This window comes from Lissotriton helveticus, chromosome 6, assembly GCF_964261635.1.
Source record: "Lissotriton helveticus chromosome 6, aLisHel1.1, whole genome shotgun sequence".
NCBI lineage: Eukaryota > Metazoa > Chordata > Amphibia > Caudata > Salamandridae > Lissotriton > Lissotriton helveticus.
Genome location: NC_136067.1, coordinates 1,658,081,699 through 1,658,104,382, shown reverse-complemented (window position 1 = coordinate 1,658,104,382; position 22,684 = coordinate 1,658,081,699). Strand labels below are relative to the sequence as shown.

Here is a 22,684-nt window from a genome sequence, read left to right as displayed (position 1 = left end):
ACTGACATCTTAGAAATTCCCCACAATACCATAGATATATGCAATTAGATACAAAATAATCATAAGCTCCTACAGTGGTTATCCACACGACTATAATTTAGACTGTTAAGGATGACCACTTGAAACGGACTGCGAAAAAATCATAATGCAAATGCACCAACAAAACCCCAGGAACTACTAAATACTACCCCCCTCCCTGCTTCCCTGCAGCGTGGACTTAAAACTGCCCACCCCCCCCAAAATTGCAGAGCGCCTGTATACCCAAAAACAAACAGACTGTATATAGGAGAACGCTACTTATCCTAGACATCCAAGAACGTAGTCCATTAATTACCCTTTCAGGACCGATAGACAAGCCCAATATTAAACATTATAACAAGCTTCTCACAATAATTGCCTAACACGTACCAACAATACCAAACTGTCCCGCCTCCCCCCCACAACCCCACCAGTCATCCTGAGACATGAATAAACGCCCTGAATGAGGAACAGAGTGGCCAGTCCAGAGGAGTTGGCCTAACGGCTAGGGCGCTCGACCTTGGACCTGGGGATCTGGGTTCGAGTCTCGGTAACGACACCAAAACCTCCTGTGATTCTGGGCAAATCACTTAATCTCCCCGTGCCTAAAATGAATGTGTGTCCGTCCTCATGTAACGTAACTGGTGCTATGTTCAGCGCTCTGATACCTGATTCGGTTCGGGTCTAGTTTGCGCTATATAAAACTCTGCAAATAAATAAATAAATTATTAGACTCCCTGAAACGAAACTCCCAAGTCAGCCATCAGCCTGAACCAATCGAGAACTGTTCAAATGTCCTCATTGACCCTCAGTAGTATATCCCAACAGCGTCACACACTTCTGCCACAACCGAGGTGCAGTTTCCTCCAATGCGACCTTGCAGGTGTTACTCTCCCCTGTTCAAAGTTTGCCAGACGGGGAAGAGGGTCTCCGCGCTTCTGCTGATCGCCACCCCTCCAACCTGTCTCAGGTGTCCTCTGGGCTTTGAAAGAACCATGTCTTTCAGTCAGCCTGTACCCGGAGTTTAGCATACTTCAAGTTATGACTTCTAAGTGCAAGCCTTACTTCCAAAAAAGACCTGCATTGTAGTTGCACTTTGTAAGTGAAGTCTGGGAAGAAGGTGATGGTGGAATTTTCAAACTTGAGCAGCCCTCGCCGTCTGCAGGATAGCATCCCTGTCCCAAAAATTGAAGATTCTGGCAAGGATAGGGTGTGGCAAGGATAGGCCCCTGGCTTGGGGGGACCCCCAGGAATCCTATGAGCACGTTCCACCAAAAACAATTGCGACAGGGAACGAGGCTGCAAATGCTTCTGAATGAGGTCCTCTACAAACAGATCTGCCGCCTGTCCCTCCGCCCTTTCCGGTACCCCCAAAATTCATACAATGTTTCTGCACGCTCTCCCTTCGTAGTCCTACAGCTTAGTCTCTAGATCCGAAGACTGCGCTTGAAGATGCTTGATCGTGGTTTCTAACGTTTTATTAGATTGTCGAAGGGTGGAGATGGAATCTTTATTTGCCTTCTGAGTGATGCTTTGAGTTAGGTGAACCCTTATGACCCTCCACCCCATCTGACCTGGTATGTGCATACTTAGCAAGTCTCGACTTTGGAGGCTGCTTGGATTGGCGGTAGCCATCACAGCTGTGTTCGAACGTGTGGTGGGCTCAGACACATGGGGCCACAGCCAGATGTGGGTGACAGTGGACAAAGGAAACATTAGGGCAAATGCGATCATAGAGAACACAACGGTGAGCTCTCCAAGCTGCAAAATGGCAAAAGCCAAGATGAGCCAAGCTGAATAGCTGTCCCAATGACAACCCAGGGAGTTTAGGCAAGCATTGTATCCAGTAAGGGTCACAGTCAGCATACACAGAAAGAACCAGCTGTGAAGCACATCGCAGAGGGGGAGAGCCCCAATTACGCAGTGACCCCAATGTCTACCTCGACCCCCGCTGCACCGTCCCTCTGAAATTTCACCAGGAGGCTCCCTGCAGACCGCAATTCCCGCGGCACACCAGACAAAGGAATCCCACCTGGTCCGGTTCGATTCGATCGGGGGAGAGGAACTGCAAAATGGCAGACGCACCAAATGCCACTCCAAGCTCCCCAGGGGGGAGGCGGGAACCCAGGATAGGCCTCCAACATGCCACATGGGCCCGTGATAATAGTGCAAGCCGAAGTCCGGTGGGGCCCTGAAGACTGGGAGCCCTCGCGGTCCACCGCCACAAGCTCCAACGGGCAGGGGCTCCTAGTAGGAAACAACCAGAGCACCAACCACTGAGGCGGGATTCCAGAGGGCCTCAAGAGCGACGGGGGCAGTAGAGAGGCAGTTGGTGCGGCCCCAGAAGACCCACGCTGCTTCAGAGAGCCGTGCGACGTCTCGGCCGAAGCTCTGTCTCTGCAGCAGTTCAGAATGTCGGCTCCAATCTCTCCGGGTCCCCACCACCGATTCCTTCCATTCAAAAGGTGGGTGACGCAGCTCATCCAGGGGGTCACAGTCCTCAACTTGGGCCACCAAAACGCATGTATGTGGCGGATATGGGGAAATCAAGCTACGGCGACTGCTGGAGCTCTACATCAAAACGGCCATCTTGGGTGCTGGCAAGCCACGCCTCCACTGATAGAGAGAAAAAGGAAGCATCAAGGGCACCCTCCACTTACAATCAAAAACACAAAGAAAGCCCTTGTTATCCATCAAATATTCAGTAGATACTTTCAGGCTGTCCCACTTCTTAATTTTAAGCAGGGAATGTTCTAGTGCATATCTATGAACAGCCCTATTAGGTGTGTTTTATAAAAAATAGACCAGGTCCCTTGCATTGCCATGATCATAAATATAAGAAAAAAGTGTATCAATAGGAAATGCCTCACGTGAGCAACCACCAAAGAGCGATTGGCAGGGTCTTGCCAACTTGCTTACTCTTTCATCAACAAATTTCGTACATAGGGAACGGAACCAACACCCAAACAAGTGCAGAAGAATGTTGTGTGTGTAATCTAAAAACATTTTATCATGTGTGGTACACATCTCAATAACTCCCTACAGATCCCTATGAACGGATGAGATACTTCTTCCACACAAGCAAAAAAAAAGGTTAAAAATGAGTTGCAAAAAGCACACTGCATACATCTTTAATTTGTTGTGCCTGCACTCATGGTTAAAAAACACATACCATGTTTAGACCATTTTAAGTGGTGCGGCTGACATGTTTCATTGCCATTTTAATTTGTTGTCAATTCTTCAGGTCAGAAGGACCCTATTCCACCCTTAAAGTGCACCGGACCATGTGGCTACCAGGTGGGAGCCTATCATGAGGCCACAGGCGGGAGATGGGAACAAGTTTAGAGACCAATACTCAATAGCCACGGGGTTGCTGCTCAGCCGGAGGCATTTCAGAATGGTTGCTTCATAAATCAGATAAAAACTGGTTGCATATGGACAGGGCGATAGTGGGGTGAGTTATTTAGCATGTATTATGGAAGCCAAAAGCAGATTGCCTACCCAACGCATACCTCAGTATCCCAACAAAAGTTACTCTTAAAGTTTGGGATGAGGTCATTAAGGCTGCATGGTGGACCACCTTCCCTTCTCCCTCTACACCACTGCACTACAATCCAGAATTTCCTCTGGCTCTTTTACCTGGGTTCTTTGATACTTGGAGGGAGGAGGGGGACATTAACTTATCTGATCTTTTCCACACCTGGGATGTCTTGACTTTAAAACATTGCAAGAAGGAGTTCCACCTTCCAGACACAGAGCATTACCATTGTTCACAGCTCAGACACTGGACACTACATCCCAAGGTCAGACAGGCCGCCACATAAGATCTGACCCTACTGAGCAATTTGTTAAATGAGTGGGCGACAATTTCCTTTTCATATTTGTTATTGCTCTCCACACTCACTAGCTCAAAGTTGTGACATTTAACATTTGGGAACATATACTCAGGAAGATATTTCTGATAAAATAGCACAAATTATGGGGAGACATTCCAAAATGTATTAATTCGATAGGTCTGATAGAGGCACACTACAAAATACTCTTTGACTGAAATCTCTCTCCCACTAATCTTTCCCAACATTTCGGATTTGTGCATGAGGGGCTGTGGACTCCTTAGGGATTTTTGCCACATATGGTGGAACTGTCCAATGAGCTGCCCTTTTCCGACTTAGACACTAGTTCCAAATTAAAGACATCTTAGAATACCTGATCCTGAACATATTGGGCTTTGCACTCCTGGGCATACGTGATGCCACACTTAAATGACAAACTTGTAGGGATAGAATTATCATGTGGCTTTCCTTCGGCTCCGCCAACTGGCATTAGACACGGATTTGAAGAAAAGGGCGGCATGCTCGCTTATGGCAAGTTCTCACAATGTAGAGACTGATGGACATGTTTCTAGATGATTTCAAGAATTGTGAGTTTGCTTGGGGTCCCTTGGTATCTTACCTTTCCAGAGGTCTACCACTGACTGCATGCTCCATATGAACTAGGGTGCTTTATCTCTTCCAATTCTAATGCTCGGGTCTTAGCTCCCTTTCAGTATCGCTCCTGCCTCCCTTGACGACCATATCTTGGACTATGAGCTTTCACTAGTAAAGCCCCTTGATTTAATCAGACTGTGTCTCATTCATGTACCCTTGCTTCTCTTTGAAGTTTTTTTCTTTCCTTTTCCCTCTCCCCTCGCTCGTGTGATAGAGGGAGTCTGAAGGGTGGTTGTTTCTCATACAATTGGATATGATTACTTAGGAATTGTTATTGTTTAGTATGTCATACCTATACTATTAGAAAGGAGATCTCTTAACGTAAAAGACACTATATTCTACAACAGCATGTAAATGGTATGAAGGGGGGACTATACGATATACCTTGCTGTTATTTGTTGTCTCTATAAAACTCAATAAAAACTATTTTGATAAAAATATAAGTTCTGTTTTTCTAACTTGGTGTGGGATCCTTTGTATTATGTGGTATTTTCACTTTATTACTGTTTGAAGTGTTGGACAAATACTTTACACATTGCCTATAAGTTAGGACTGAATGCTCTGTGCCAAGCAGCCATCGGGTTGATCACAGGTTATTTATGGTTCGCTGGTGCCTCACCCTGACAAAGATGGGGTTGCTGCTTGACCAAGGCTCACACCTGACTCAATCAACAACCCTTTTTCTCACACCATGCTGTCATGGAAAGGCGTCAAAAAGTTTGGAGGTACCCCTGATTTTGTACAGGGAGGGGGGTTCAAACAGTAGAAATATAAAGAATACCCTGTCTTCAAAAACAGCCAATGGCTGGTGTAAGTACTACTGGGAGTGGTCTGGGTAAGGGGGTCTACTATTCACCAATCACTATATGGTACAGATGTACCTACTAAGTCACACAATTTCAAACCATTTAGATGAACTTGTAAACACACTCAAATATATCAAGCAGAAGAGTTTTGTGTCTTTTTAAAAAAATTAATCAAGAATGATTTATTTACCTCCCAATGGGGTTACAATCTAACATGTTATCACAATATTAAAAAGAATTTTAAAAAACTCATACATGATTATACAGTCATAAAATAAGTCAAAATTTAATCAAAAAAACAGTCGACGCAGCGTTTCGGTGCTTTTTCTCTTTTACACCTTCTTCAGGACTTTACAACATTTTGACTCCATTGTTTCTAAAAATAAATAAAAACATTTAAGAATTTATCTTTTTTATAAGTTCATCACTTTAACCTAGTCATTTTCATCTCTATTATTTTACACCACTAAATATACCCTTAGATATACCAGACCACTTTATTCAAGTAACAGAGAACTTATTCTCTTTACATCTTTGGAACTTATATTCAAGATCCCTTGGGTAACTGAATCCAAATTACTGCATCACTGTTTTTGGCATTAGGATGCATTTTATTATTATTGTTTATTATTAGACTTTCATTGAAGATGTTCGTCATACCTGTGTTTTATTAAAAAATGAAGCATTTCGAAATGATCCCACATGAATTTGCAGGATGCTCAGGTTTTTCAGTTTCCTTGAGCTGAACTAGTAATGAATAACAAAAGTTCAATTAAGTAATGGATATCCAGAAACCACAAATGATACTACGTTGCTCAACGGTTGTCAATATTACCTCTGGATCTGAGTATCTCTGTGTTCTATATGCACGGAGGAGCCACCATCAATCAAGGCGAAACTTCATATGGTGTTTGTTAAACCACCTAGAAATGCATAGGCAATTAAATGAAGCATTACTCATTTATTAGCATGCCTAGAAAACATCTAAACGGGGGACACATACCACCAAAAGTGCGCTCTAACAATGTGGAATTCTTATGGAACTAACCATGAAGAACCATTTTAGTATTTTATTAGTACGGTGGTTAAATGAAGAAAGTCTGTGAATTGACTTATATATATACCATATATGGAGAATCTGTCCGCAGCAAGTTACTTTATCACATTGTGATTACTGATACATTTCTTATTAATGTTTGTCTTGTTTTTCTCTTCACCCCACTGCCCAAACTCTTTTGCTTGCCTCATGTACAGAAATGATAAAAGAATAACAAATGTAAGTTCCAATCCAAGTTCACAAATGTGAATATTTATGGAAACCTATGATGGCCAATAGGAAATAGCTAAGCGTCAGAACGTCTTTAAGTGGCACCATATAGGGCCTGGGGTTTGTTCTGGCAAAAATGTTGCCTTTGGAATTGCATACTTTTTTGCCACTCAATCCTGTGCCTAGGGGCTGGTCTGAAGGTTAATGCTTCATTTAGGTTGAAGTACATGTGAAAACTATGGAGGTTGTATCTTCTGGGCAGCTGTTTGAGTTTTGTCCCAGCACTTTGATGGGCCACTCAAAGCTATAAGGCAGTAGAGCTTTGCCGCAGGTCCTGATAGCATGCCTTTGGAAACATCTCACATGTATCCACTAGAATTGCTCATGGATGTTTGACAACTTTGAATATAGTTAACTTAGGCAGTTTCCTTAGGGCTCATTGCCCTATGAATACTCCCCAGTAAACTAATGGACACATGGATATCAGTGGCTCTCTCAATCTTCCAGTACACTTGTAGGCATAGGCCTTAGAGCAGACCATGTTTCAACTTCAAGAAGTGTCCTTTGCAGGTCTCTGTATCTTCTGGGACTCGTTTGATACTAAACCACCTGGCTTCTAGACATTGAAAGCTGACATACAGGCAGTTCACATTTGCAGTGCCCAACTATCTACAGGTAGAACACGTTCAATGATTCACTTTAATACAAGGAATTGGAGCTGTTTCCTAGCTTCTCCAACCTGACGGACAGAAATGTCCTCTTTATTTACCAATGGTACAAAATGAACTAGGACCAGGTTGTTATTTTATCAGGGGAATTCTTCATCTTCCTATGGCAAATTTCAAGGCAAAAGGGCACCACATTTAGGTCCTCATGTACTATATTTTGACGCTCAGGAGCGCAGCAAGCCTTCCTTCCGTCAATATAAAAGGGCAGGAATGCACTGCATTTAAGGCGCATTCCTGTCCTTCTCCCCTGGGCTGGCGTGCAAACATCAACTATGCACTAACACAAACAATCATTAATGCGTGCAAGGGGCCCACATTTACAAGGACATGAAACGTCGCAGAGAGTGAATTTACGTGACCCTGTAAATATGGGCAGGCCCACTGCACCGCAGGTGCATCTAAAACAGTGATGCACCGGCGGCTCATTGGGCTTGTAGATGAGGCCCTTAGCATTTTCCAAAGACGACCAACACCCCTTATGACATCCATATTATCGAATGTTTGATTTTAGGCAGCTAAATTCACCTACTAAATTCCTTCCCTTTTCAGGCAATTTCTGCCTGGCCTTCACTCTCCCTTTACCAGCTTCATCACTACATCAAGCAAGCATTTGCAATGCAATAAGTCTTGCATTATTAAAGTTTGAGCTATTGCCATTGCTAAATAATGCAACACCAATAGCTCAAACTTTAATAATGCGAGACCTATTGCATTGCAAATGCTTGTTTACTAAGCGTCCTTGCTCACTAAGCATTGCCAAGCTGATACAGCCCTGCTGTTTCCAAGGTCCATGCATGATGTGCTGCTCCAGTCCAGGTTTATTCTGGGGCTTGCAGTCTTGTTTATTCAATTATAAAACAGGACTAAAAGCCCTAGCAATCTAAGGAAAAGGACTGGACTGGAGCAGCACGTCACACATGGACATGGGAAACTTTGCAGCTATGCTGAATATGGTAAATATGATGCCATGGTAACAATCGGTTACAAAAATGCTTTGTACATATATACTATTGCAGTTTATGCTTGTTCTGAAGCACAAGGAACGTAATCTCAAGCAAATAAAGGGATTTTTCACAGGATCACACAACGGCAGGATGAAAAGGTACCTTAATATAAGCAAGATCGAAATATTACAACCCTGGGCTTTTTTGTTTGCAAATCATTGTTTTTAGTTATGTTTGTTTTATTGCATTAACTACGGTAAACCAGAACTACAACTCATTGAATGCATTTTGTTGTAATACAAAAATACTTGAAAGGAGGACTTTTACCCCTGCTGATGACGTTATTTGGCACATCCTTGACGATAGTCAAAGTGTCAATCCTACACTACCTATTTCTGTGGGGCAATCAGGTCTCCTAATTCCAGAGCTAACAATCTGACCACTCCGCCACATCCTCGGCAGTCAAGGCTACCTTTTGCCTGCTTCAGCTGGCCCGCTGTAAAATGGTGCACGGGGGTCAGCACACAGTGCTATGATGTGGTATTGGTATTAATAATTGCCACTTGTATGCCACTAAATAGATCATTAGTATGGTATTGATGGACAGATGAGAGGCGAACAAGTTTAACTAGGGGCGGCCTCCTGATGGCCACATTAGGCCTGGAGATCATGAAAGGAGGAGCGATTCAGGAACCCCCATTGTTAACAGTACAGTTTAGGTAAAGATTAAGAATGTCGACTTCCCAGATCTCCGATCTATCCTGGAGGTGCTCACCAGATATAGAGGTTCTCTTGGCATTCATGGATCTCTCTGTATAACAGCAGGACTACAAGTACCAGAAAAAAGCTCCCCTGGATTAACTAACTGCTTGGATTTAAGGGGGGTTACTCTGCAGAAGCATCAAGCAGAAGGGAGATCATGGCACTGCCAATCACAGAACACAATTATTGTCACCGGCGACCGGCATCCTGCCCTGAAATGGCGGAACAGGACCACACAGCAGGGCCCTTCACCAAGGTAAAATATTCCAGTGTTCGATCCATCTAAAACCAAATGACAACAATGGCCCGTGGGCGAGGGAATCAATAGACACTGCCACTTCCCTATACCACATCTGTGATGAACGAGCCACTGTCCTCTCACCTGCAGACCGAAGATTATAAAACGCAAGACCCACCTACCGTGGAGGGACAGAGGAGACCCAAAGCGTCTGCAGCCAGAGAGAGAACAATTAAACAGCTCTTAGCTGAGAACACGCGGTCTCATGACAGTAGTAACCGTGGCGCATCTGCTGGCGACAGAGAGGCTCGGGCCGTGCACGCACTGCGGAAAGGTTACAGACACCGTCATCAACGGCCCGCTATCTGGGGTTCAACATCTAACTTTCCCCAAACTTTCAGAGCTCGTTAGAAGTCATACTAAAGGCCATTGAATCTATTTATGAAACACAAGGGACTACAAACGCTTGTGTGGGAATGGAGTTAGGATATCTGTCAAAAGAATTATTATGGGCATCATGCTTGAACACTTCCAACCTCAGTGCCCCAACCAAAACCTCTTTAAAGTGTTCTTTTACTATAGAAAGATATCAGACACTATAGGCATATATGATTATTTGTTGAAAACATGTTACATGATTTGCATTACATTACCAGGGCAACAGGCTGGTACAAATGCGCCTTCTGGCAAAAAAAAACTATTATTAGGAACGGGATTATTTAAAAAAGAAAAACACCACTTTCTTCATTTTCAAACACACTGTATAAATGCTAGCGAACATACCTACCAACACAGTGCACAAGGATCTAAGGCAAAATAAAATACAGCATTTACATAACTGTTTTTGAAAGTCTAAAGCCTCTGCTCTGCCTTGTAGCTGCACACAGTAAATCCATTGAGAAGAAATCAAAACTCATTGCTAAGATCACATTTCCACCTCAGCACTCAAGACCATCAACTCTGCAATGAAAAGTTCAACAAAGTACAAAAGTACTCTGACTAGACTAGTCGACCCCTTGGCTACCAGGGCTCCTTGTGTGACGTGCAGGGTGTGGGCCGGTGTGGGCAGGCACAGCGTCTCTGTCAGGGGAGGGCGTATTCTACCGTCATAGTCAACAAGGGTTTTACAATTCCATTTACCCTTTACTACGGATAGCCGGCAAAGATATCTGTTATTTCGATTCAGTTAAAACATGGTGTATCAATCCCACACTAAAATGGTCAAGCAAGAGTGCTAGAGAAAATGCCTCCGAGATAAAACCTCTACCCCAGGAATGCTTAAAGTCATGTTTTTTGCCGGTGCGCGCGCAGTACAGAGGAGCAGGGGCAAAGGCACGTCCATTCTCACCGGTGGCCAGCACGCGCGCTGCTGTACGTGCTGGCCACTGGTGGGAATGGGCGGAGCAAAAGCGGAACATGCGCCCGCCTTTGCGCAATCGTGTGCCGTTTAAAAAAAAAACGTGAAAGCAAATCTACACGCACAAGTGTGTGGGTAGCTTTCTGTAGCCCTTTCAAGAGGTCTCGCGCTGCGCGGGCAATGCTGCGCTCTGCAACGCTAGGTGCGAGACCTAAAAAGAGGTCAAATATCAGTCCGTGCTACAAGGAGAAATCACCTATGGAGCAGGTGGAATGATCTGGTCAATCTAAGTACATACGTTAAGCCTATCTTTTAGACTGGTTATCACATTGACTAGTCTCCGAGAAAATGAATGCACGTCATTTAATAAGTATATGTCTCTGTTCCGTGTGCTCCTATTAGACTTACTGTGCGCCTAGTGGCGTAGCAGCTCGTCTGGTAAACTATACATCATGCTAGCACTGTTCAAAACTGTAAATGAACTAGCCCCAAAACATTGCTGCTCAGTGCTATTCTGTGAAAATGACAATGTTTTATAGTGAATTTTAGTTTTTCTGGTTTGTAGAGTGTGTGTGTGGTATGGAAAGTGCTTATACATGTTCTACTGGCTGTATTATTAAATAAACAAAATGAACAAAAGCAAGTTCGCAAATCTGCCAGTGTTTCAATGTCTGCAAACAAATATCAGGCATTTTGTGAAGTTTTGAATAATTTTTGTGGAAACAGTGGTTATCATATTCTATTGAGTCTTTAAGGTGAATGTATTTTAATTAGAGAATGTGTTGGACATTTATATGACGCCAACAGTACGTCATTCTTTCACATTTTTGTGTTTTGCAGTTGGCCGCTCGCATTCTGGAAGCACACCAAAATGTGGCACAGATACCGCTCGTGGAAGCAAAATTACGTTTTATCCAGGCATGGCAGTCACTGCCAGAGTTCGGTTTAACATATTATACTGTAAGGTAACTACAAGTGAAGAACGCACAACCTTTACAGAGGCAATGTTTTTTTTAAATAATGTACTTCATGTAATTTCTCTGAAAGCGTTAATTATGATCTTTCATCGTTTACATGCCTTTGGGTCAGTATCTATCTGGATATACTAGTACATTTAGTCTCTCTTTGCCTCAGGATCATTCTGTCCGATATGTGCCTGTTGGCTCCAGGGACATCTTAAGGATTTTGGGGGCCCTTGGCGAATCATATTTTGGGGGCCATGGTACAGAACAGGTTTGAATTTATGGTGCAATTTGAGCCCCTGTTTCCCACGCAGTTTCCACTTCCTCAGCTGCGTTAGCAAAACGGATGCGCGCAGCTGACAGTGGTAGGATGTGGTGTTTCCTGCCCTACTATTAGGTTTTTAATACTTTTTAAAGTGTACATGTGTGGCTGAATTACTGTGTGCTTTTTAACAATTTCTCCTACCTACACACACTTGCACTTTACTTGATTCTGCTTGCCTACACCTCCTTAGCTGCTCCGATTCGCATCTCTCTTTTCCCCCAGGCCTGGTCCGCCGCGGCTGATACAGCGATTGCACGGAGGGCTGGGGCTACTATCGAGCTCCTCACTTCCGCCCATATAGTTTTCCCTTCTTCAGTTGCATTAGCGATCCAGTTTGCATCATAGGCATTAGCCTATATATTCCCATGGAAAACACATGCGCGCAGCGGACGCGCGCTTCTGGTGCGCCAAAGGCAAGCCCATCAGTGCCTGTCAGCGTCCCGGAGGCTTCCACGATATTACAATAGGGAAAAACTGCTTAGCCTTAGGCGACTACCATTATGTCAGTGTACAGCGGCCGATCCGAGTTTGGAGGTAGACTTTCGATGCAATAAGTGCAACTGGTCTCTCCTCCAGCCCAGAAACTGGCACTCAAGATCCTACGACGCAAAAATAAGTGTAAAAGCAATAAGAAAACAGAGGCCACCCTCTTATATTGTCACTCTATGCAAAAGCATGAACCACACATTGATGACCTACTTTTAGCGGAAGAGCCTAATGTTTTATTTCTCACTGAGACCACGCTGTCTGAAGCCTCCAACCCTACTATCACCTTGGCCATCCCTACGGGTTCTAAAATCCTTAGGAGGGACCGAACGAGTGGGAAGGGGGGGCGGTGTCGCCATAATTTACAATCAAAAACTAGACTGTTCTCCCATCCCGATGGAAAACAGCGAGGGCGCAGAGTCCTTAGGCTTCCGCTGCACCTTATTCCCCCATCATAGCATAGCTGGTTTTCTGATTTACAGACCTCCTGGTGCAATTGCACATTTTAGTACTAAGCTTAATACAGCCACCACCTCCCTAGCCTGAACATATAATAACTGCCTTATTCTGGAAGATTTCACTATACATATGGACAATGGAAAAGACCCTCAATCAACTTTCTTGTTGAAGACGCTGCAGGCCTGCAAACTTTTCCATCTATTTCGTGGGCCACCCATGAGAAGGGCCATACCCTAGACCAAATCTTTCACAACTTTGACATATCAGTAAGCCTACCTCTTCCAATTACCTGGTCTGACAACCTCCTATTAAAATCCGTCATTCCCAACTCTGCCACAGCCCCTCGGGCTATCGCAGGGCAGAGGGTCCCTAATTACAGGACGTTCCATAAAATATCCATCCCGATGTTAGCACACGCCCTCGGTCATTCCTCACCAGAGCTGTCTGGCTGCCCCGACTCGGACGCCCTATCAATAGATTCATGGCTCTGAATCAACATTGGTGCAGCGGTACTGGTTGTTTCCCGCTCCTTAAAGAGGAGCTCCTTGGTTTAACGATTCCCTCAGATCTAGCAAAAGAAATTGTAGAAAAATGGAATGGAAATGGCGTAAATCCTATCGGCCTGAGAACAGGAAGATGTATAAAGACACCTTAAAAGCTCATTACATTCTCATGAAGGCAGCCAAGAAAAACTTCTTTCAAACCAAGAAAGAAAATGCCCAAGGAAATCTTTAGCATAGTTAAATCATTTACCGCCCCAAAAGCTGGCACATAGGAAGGGCCGTGCACGGAAGAATAGTCTAAGCAAATAGCTCAATTCTTCCACAAAAAGATGTCCATGATCCAACAAGCCTTCACTAACGTCTGAGAGGAAAAATTGACCTCCTGCCTTAGTTCTAATAGCAAATGTCACCTCTTGGATCCCCAACTTTACTAGCTTTCCCTAAATTTTAGCTTGAAGAGTCACTGACCCTTCTCCAAAGCATTAAGTCTGGCTCTCCTACCGGCCCATGTCCAGCAAATATCCTGAACCTATTAGCTCCCACCATAAACCCCACGGTAAACCAGCTCTTTAATGGTTCCCACTCCTAAGGCAACATGCCGAAATTATGGAAGAATGCTAAGATTCTTCCACTAAAAAAAAAGACTAACGCCAAACTGATGGACCCTGTCAACTACAGGCCAATCTCCCTTCTTCCGGACCTCTCCAAAGAATTAGAGAAGCATGTAAACAAGGCCCTCCAAAAACACATTAAAGATGGGAAGCTCCTTCATGAGTCCCAATAAAGTTTTAACGCTAACTACTGTATGGAGTCCGTTCTGCTGTTAGTGACTGAATTTCTCAAGGGTAAGCTGGACCAGGGAGGCAAGGCTGTTCTGAAACTTCTCGATCTGTCGGCGACCTTCGATTTGGTCCCACGTGAGCGGCTCCCGGAGAGACTTGCTAACATCGGGCTGGGGGGACTGCCTTAACATGGATGTCATCCTTCTTGGCAAATAGATCTCAGGACATCTGGCTCCCTCCTTTCCTATCCCCGGTTCCGGCCATGAATGTAGGTGTCCCTCAGGGCTCCATTCTCAGTCCTACTCTTTATAATATATATATATATCCCCCTTGCATTTCTAGTAGAGGAAGAGGGTGCCAGAATTGTTTCCTATGCTGATGACACTCAGCTGATTTTGACATGTGAAAAAGGAACCGATTTTGACTGAAAATGATTAGGTCTTGACTCACATAGGATTTTAACTGGCTTAAGATCAATCAGCTGAAGTGCAATCTTGACAAAACTGAAGTTGTTTTCTTTGGTAATCCAGAAACGCCTGACTGGAGCTCTTGGTGGCCAAAAGATCAGCCTCCCCCCCCGTAGAAGGGAAGAAAGTCAAAAACTTAGGAATTGTCATAGACAAGACACTCACCATGCGCTTTCAAATAAAAAATCTAGCTGGCGCTTGCTTTGGTATACTCCGATGCTAAAAGAAAATTCCTGCCACTGTTACTGCTTGAGAGCAGAAAGATTGTGGTGCAGGCTTTGGTGACATCAACACTTGACTAAGTCAATAGCTTGTACCTCGGTCTTCCCAAATCCCTTATCCAGCACCTACAAGTGGTACAAAACACGGCGGCCAGAGCCATCCTGAGGCCTAAACCCAGATCTAGTATGACCCCTATTCTTAAGTCTTTACACTGGATCCGCATAAAAGAATGGATTGACGTCAAAGTGATGGCCATCTTCTTTAAAGCTTTGAACAGCAAAGGAGCAGGTTACCTAAATAAGCGCGTTAATCGCTACACAATATCTAGACCCCCTACGATCAGTCCCGGACTGGCCGTTGCGGGCACCGGTCAATCCCCCGGTCGGCCGCATGGGTGGGGGCCGGTTTTGGGCCCCAGGGGGCCGTTTATGTTACAGGGCCGTTTTTTGCAGCATAGCTACAAAAACGGCCCTGTAACAAAATCGTCCGAAAACCGGCCCCAGCAAACAGCGCTGTCGCACCCCCAACCCCCCTGGGAGGAGGGGGGCCGGCTGAGCTCTTTGCCAGGGCCGGTTTCGGTTCCCAGTCCGGCCCTGCCTACGATCTTCCAATGCCAACCTGGGCATAGTGTCTAAAATATGCCGTGCCCGCACTGGAGGCAGATCCCTTAGCTTTCTAGGTGCAAAATTGTGGAATAGACTCCCTGAGTCTCTGAGACTAACCACAGATCTACTCTAGAACTTAAAAACCTGGCTTTTTAATAACTGATGGGTCTTTTACACAAGTTTTCCTTCCGCTGTCACGTGCCAGGACACTTTAGTCTGAGTAGCTGTGCACTTTATTAAGTATACTATTTCATTAGGTCCCTGACAGTGCAAAGGAACACTCGTCCAAATTCTGAGGACCCTATTTACGAGGCCTTGCTTCACTTTTATGCTGCAAGTGTGTCATTTTTTGTGACGCACCAGCAGCATAAAAAATGTGCCATGTTGCGCACTATTTGCAGAGTGACGCAACTAGTAGAAGTGGTGCATTGAAATCTATGAGAACTCAGTGCACCACTTCTAGGATGCCATTGCGTCACTATCTTACACCTGCCTCAAAGCAGGCGTAAGACTGATGCAGGCCCTCTCACATGGTGCTTACCCCATGTGAAAGGACACATTGCTGGAGTTGCTTCTATGTTCCGACAAACCCCAGCAATGCATCACTTTTGCGCCTACAGATACATCAGAAATTCTGACATATCTGTAACTCTTTGCGACATGATGCGTCATACAGAAAATATGACACATCCCTCATGTCGCAAGGAGGGCGCACTAAGAAGTGACGCATCCCTGTTTTCAAACAGCAATGCATCACTTCTCATAAATAAGGGCCTAAATGTGTTTACATCTAATATTCAGGGATATTTAACTGTGTTTTCAATATTGTACCATAGCAGCAGCTCACCAATATTACTGCAAATAATCTCTGTGACACGCCCCCATTTCTTATGTTAGGCCTTGTTTTGATCTAAAGAAACTTTTTTTATGTATATTGCATGAAACATAAACACAACATTTCTCTGCAAAATGGCTGTACTAGACTCACACATCAGGTACATAAAAAGTAAATTAAAGGAAAACAGTATTTAAAACCATCTGTATAAGAAATATTCAAGGTAATTGGGGCAAATTTCTGGAGAACAGAGCGGACTCTGTCAGGGAGCCCCCTGAAAGGCTAGGGCCCTGGGCCAGAGCCCACTTTACCCATGCATTACTACATCTCTGGTTCGCTCTCAACCTTCAGTCTTTTTCTTCCAAGCTCCAGTTGAGATGGTCTGGTATTTTCATTATTGGTGCGTGGGTCAGGCTTTCTCTTTTTCATGCCTTTTCTGAGGGCTGTTTTACCGACGCAGCACCGCTATGTGAGAAGATTTTCCACTCATCGCCGCAATACTGCCAAAACTGACACAGACCCTATCACCGCTGCAAGAACCGACGCATCGAGTGATCGTGGCTGAAGAAACAGACGCAGTGCTGCACGCCGACGCATAGATTGCCGACGCATCCCGGATTTCCATGCATTGTAACTGTGTGGCAGGTATTCCCGACTCATCACCCACAGACCTTAACCGTCTCGGAATCGACGCATCACTTCCCTCTAGAGGCCGGATTCGATGCCTCCCTTCTCCTGCATGCAGCAGAACTGTCACACCACTTCCCCATGGTCTCAGGAACTGACGCATCTCTTTGATGCTTCCCATCTCTGCGGCTGTTTGGTCTTGTGAATTTTGATGCATCTACAGATACTTTGTGAGAAATCACGCATCCATAGTTTTCTGTGGACCCAGTTGTTTGAAACCTTTCTAAAGTCATATTCTTAATACATGTATGTTGGTTTTTTGTCGTTCTGGTCTTGTTGAGTTTAGATAAAGATACTTTATTTTATTTTTCTAAACTGGTGAGGTGTTCATTTGTGGTGTTACCACTGTAATACTGTGTGTTTTGAGTACAAATACTTTACACATTTCCTTTGGGATAAGTCTGCCTGCTCGTGCCAGCTACCCAACAGGTGAACAGGGTTATCTAAAGTGTGTATCCCCCTTACCCTGACTAGAAGCAAGGGGCCCTATTGGACAAAGGTGGCTATCTCTGCCAACTAGAGACCCCCATTTCTAACACCTCCTCTGAAAGTGACCTGAAAGTTTTGGGTCTATAGTGTTATGTTATGTTAAATGGGTATATGTAAGCGCTCAGCTACTCAATCGAGTGTCCCGGCGCTGTGGCGTGAAAATAACCAGATTCTGTGCGTGCGACAACCATAATTAGGTATTACAGCTGGAATAGCCAGGTGTTCAATAATTTCCTAAAAGCTAGGAGATTATGTGACAGTCTTAGTCCCATCGGAAGATTGTTCCACAGTTGGGGCGCCTGAACCTGAAAAGAGTGACCCCCCTATCCGTGTTCAATGGTATTTAAGGACCTGTGCCAGTTGACGTGTTGAGGACCTTCGAGTATGACATGGACAGTAGAACTGGACTCTATTTCTGATGTACCCGGCACCAATGCCGTATAGGGCCTTAAAAGCAAGAACCTTGGCCTTAAAATAAATCCTCTTGCAGATTGGAAGCCAGTGCAGGGTTTCCAAACATGTGGACATCCGTGCTCTTGGGCCCAGCAAGAGAATTGCTCTCGCCGCCGCATTTTGGGCTACTTACAGCCTTGACTAAAGATACTCCGGCAGTCCCACATACAGTATGTTAACGTAGTCCAGCCTAGAGATTATCAAAGCTTGGACTACCAGTTTTCTGTGAGTAATGGATAGAAGCAGCAGGAACTGCTTTAGCATTTTCAACATGCCAAAGCAGGAGCCTGCCACTGTTTGAATCTGGGCCTGCATAGAGAGCTTCTCATCCATCTTTACCCCCAGATTTTTCACTGTACTAAAAGAGGTAGAAGGGGGAGATATATCTGCTGGCCACCAGTTCTGCCATACGCTGCTAGTTGGGTTGCCAAAGAAAATAATCTCGGGTTTTTGGGGATTACACTTGCACTGATTGGCCTGTAACCAGGAGAACACTTTGGTCAAACATGAATTCATCAATTCTCCACTAAAATCAGAGTCTTTATCGCATGTGAAGAGAAGCTGTGTTTCGTCAGCATATGATACTATTTTAGCTCTGTGTGCCTCGGCCAGAGATGCTAGTGAAGCCATATATATGTTAAAAAGGGTGGGGCTCAAAATTGAGCCTTGAGGAACTCCCACCACTGAAGGGGGAATGTGGGCTGCAAAAGGTGGAGACCAGACTATTTGGTTACGGTCTTTTAAAAAAGAGGCAAACCAATCTGCCCAGATTTTGCCCGGTGGCGAGTGTCCTTCGCTCCCTACACTGGCTCCCAGTGAGGAAGCGTATTCTCTTTAAGGTCCTTTGTTTGACCTTTAAGATTTTGAGAGGGATAGGCCCCGACATCTTGTCCAGCTGTCTTTCTTTTTATGTCCCCAATCGCACCCTCCGCTCTCAGGGCCAAGCCCTTGCTGTAGTCCCTAGATTCAGACTCAGTCTTATGGGGGGTCGCTCCTTCAGAGTAAAAGCTGCGTTGTCTTGGAACTCTCTCCCAGTTGAAATTCGCCTACTAGAGGACCTCATGACCTTCCGGAGAGCAATAAAAACTTTTTTGGTTTAGCTGTCCCTTTTCTGTCTTACCTCTTTCTGTTGTGTTATGTTTCTCCTTGTCTATGCGCCGGGACGCTCCTTGGCTGGAGTAGCTGTGCGCACAATAAATCATTATAACATACATAACATAACATAACAATTGAGTTCTGTGTCCCCAAAGTCGCATTCCTGGAGTCTAACCAGGAGACGGTCATGGGGAACGGTATCAAAAGCAGCAGATAAATCCAGTAATATCAGTGCGGCTTTTCCACCTTTGTCCAGAACCTCCTTAATGGCTTCAGAGACCTCCAGCAGCGCTGTTTCAGTGCTAAAGTTTGTTCTGAAACCGAACTGACTCTGGTGGAGAATGGAGTTGGTTTCCATGAAAGCTGTAATCACCTGCTTTAAGGCCTTTTCCAATGCCTTGGAAAAGAAAGAAAGCAGAGATATTGGCCTGTAATTAGAGGATTCTTCCGGATCCAACGTTTATTTTTTGAGTAGGGGAAGGATTTAAGCCCTTTCCACATATCAGGGACCCAACCTGTCTAGATTGGAGGGGGGCGGATTTAAGGCCTTCCAAGATTTCTAAAGATGTTTCCAAGGGAACCAATGGGAACGGATTCAAATATGGTACACTTGCCTGAATGTGGGAGGAAACTAACTCACCATTGTCCCATGGCACAGGGGTTACTGTTAGAAAGGTCTCCTGAATATTTTTCATCTTGTCGTGGAAGTATGTGGCCAGACGATCCGTCCATGTCTCAGGGGGATAAAGGATTTAGCTACCGCTGAGGGAAAGTGCATTCATTACCTGATTATTTGCTCTAGGATTCTGTGTTTATCACAGAGCATTGTCAAAGCCGATTAATTGGCGTCCTGACATATTTCACCCTGCCGAATATACTACAGTTCAAGCCAATGAAACAGAAGAGGCCTAGCAATCTCATTTGAGTAGTACCTGACTTTTGACAGAGCCACTCCTAGAACTAGAGAATAGGTGACCGTTATACCAAAGGAAAATCCAAAGTGCAGCCTTAAACTAACATTGAAGCCTGAAACATCGTAGTAGCTGGTCTTCATTTGCCTGTATGGAGATTCATTTGTCACCAATTTCGCCTGTGTATAACAATCAAGGTGCATTGGTCTTCATGGATTCACATCTAGTGTTTACTCTGGAGCTAAATCATTTGAGTTCTCGAGTCCCCATAGTTACTAGCACAGCAGTAGGTTTCACAGCCAGGTCTCGGATGAACATCACCCTATGTTCTTTGGCAAGAAGTGAAGGACCAGCTCAGTGCTTAGCTGCATGGACAATACTGATGCTTGAGCCCACTCATGTCACCTCAAGCACATGTTTAACTGCAGGAACAAGTCAAAACTACTTATCAGACAACCATTAACCACTAGATAAGGCTGTCACAGATTACTATGTCCTTGATATTGTATCTGTGTGTGTGTGGGGGGGAGTGAGTGTGTATTTACAAACACACTGCAAGAACATGTGAACTGACCAAAAGAATATGTTGGCTTGGCCCTTGAGAGTTTGGTCCCTTCTTGCTAGGTCGGGACACATAATCTGGAGCATAAACATTATGATGAGGTGGTAGGAATTTTGCCTCTTTGACTTACCATACCATTTAAAGGAACGCTTGGTGAAGCCCACCAAAACGATTTCACATTGCAGGTAAGTTCATGTAAATGTTTAAATATACATAACAATCTTGATTATATAGAGAGATAAGGTACATGGTTAGTTGCAGAGAAATTGTTACATTTAAAAAAGTGGTTACAAATAAATATTATTTTATTTGTGTGTGTGTGTGTGTGTGTATATGTATATGTATATGTGTATATATATATATATTCGAAAGTCGCCACTCACTGCTACTCCTTCCCAAAGAGACAGAATAACGAAGAGTGAAACCCACGTTTTTGTGCAAATATCCTCGGTGCTTTATTCGTGCAAAATTTCTCGACAGCAGTCTACCATGACGCGTTTCGCCTCCACCCGGAGGCTTGATCACATGATGTGTCATGGGCTTATATAGTTAAAAAACATTGATTTGCAACGGCTGTTTCTAATCATTGCATAAACAGTGAAGACATACTGCATACACCTAGCGATGTCGGGAATTCATAGAAGACATAGTGTCTAATTTAAAAATCAAAGGTACATCATCTATCATGAAACCTCAAAACATATCTCTTTTGATGCTTAAGATGCTATATATACATATATATATATACAGATAAAAACATATAAAAATGTAAAAGCATCTGTACATTTATACATGACTATATACATGGGTAATTACCCCTATACAAATCTATCTGTATCGCATATTCAAACCTGGTGACATTACATGGTTCTCAAGAGGTTATTTAATACATTCAGATCATCTTATTCTGACCTGTATCCTCCACATCTTGATCCCTACTCGCTTACAGTAAAGTGCAGAACTACATCTCCCTATCTATCTGACCCATGTGGGTAGTCAAAACATTAGAATAGCCTCAATTTATTCAAACCATTATGCCCTCCTCGGGGTGCTGTGATAATAATGTGTGTTCTAAACTTAAGTGCAAGTGCAGTGTTAAAAACATTATCATTTCTTCGAAGCTAACAAGTCTGCTCCGGAGACTCTAGAGAAAAGACCCTTATACATCTATTGGCTCTTAATGGGCCTAGTTCTAGACTCCTTTTAAATATTCAGACAGAATGATCCCTACCATGGCTACTCAAAGTCAATTGCAATGCTAGTATGTTATAAACAGGTGTATATATACGCACATCGCCAGTAGGTAGTTATAGTTAGGACCTAGTTTCCATAGGAAAAGCGTTTTTTGATTTGCCAATATCTTTGGCGCCATTTGACAAATCTTTGTGAAATGTTCAAAAATAAATGGGTTGGACTGCTTGTTTTGTGTGTTGAAAGTTTCAGGGTGATTCGTCAAGAGGGGGCTTGGTAAATGGGGGGTCCCAAACAGGGTTTTCCTGTCCATTTGTATTAACTTCCCACCCTTAATAAATTAGATTTTTATATAAACAGCTGGAGTAAAGTTTCTTTTAGCTACAATTCTCTAAGATATGTTTTGTTGTAGGATATTTCTGTCTTTAGATCCATCTGTGGTGGCTATTCTCCCATGGTGTCCTGCAATTTCTATGCCTTCTCAAACAGCGCATGCATACAAGCTGCATGTTCATCTTTGACAAGGAGCACTGACAGCCTACACAATACGCTTTCAAATAAACCGTGTGTATATTTTGTGTAAGCATTCTCTTGGGTACTCTCACCTAGCAGGGACACTATAGCAGGTGTCCTTTTAAACCAGCGTTCTTTTGTGTTGTCCATTGGCAAACGACTGGCCATGCCCCGGGGATGGGGTCCCCGGGTGAAATTGGCCTCGGGAGGGGGGCCTAGCGGACCTCTACCTGGGTTTTTTTCCATGAATTAAGAGGGGTCAGGCCCTGGGGGATGGGGTTTTCAGGGGCCCAAAAATATAAAAGAAGGGAGGCCACGCCCCCTTTCTCCACCACACTGCAAAAGCGCCCCCCTGGCGCGTTGTTAGTTGGGGAATTAATTCCCCTTAAATACTGAGGGTCCCTGGGGGCATACTAGCACACCAGGTACCTCCAGTTTGTGCCACAGAGCTGCGTTGCAGAGAGGTGGTCTGAGGCCATGCCCCTTTTTACACCACTCTGCAACGCGGCTCTGTGGCACAAATTGTAGGT

The 22,684-nt window shown here is 44.2% G+C and overlaps 1 protein-coding gene across 1 annotated transcript in view; it reads left to right on the top strand.

Moving 5' to 3' along the window:
• FERMT1 (FERM domain containing kindlin 1) overlaps window positions 1-22,684 on the top strand; it is a 323,796-nt gene that overhangs the window by 290,040 nt on the left and 11,072 nt on the right. Inside the window, exon 13 of the mRNA XM_078649519.1 lies at window positions 11,448-11,572. Coding sequence (XP_078505645.1) covers window positions 11,448-11,572 — 125 coding nt within the window. The remainder of the gene's footprint in view (window positions 1-11,447; window positions 11,573-22,684) is intronic.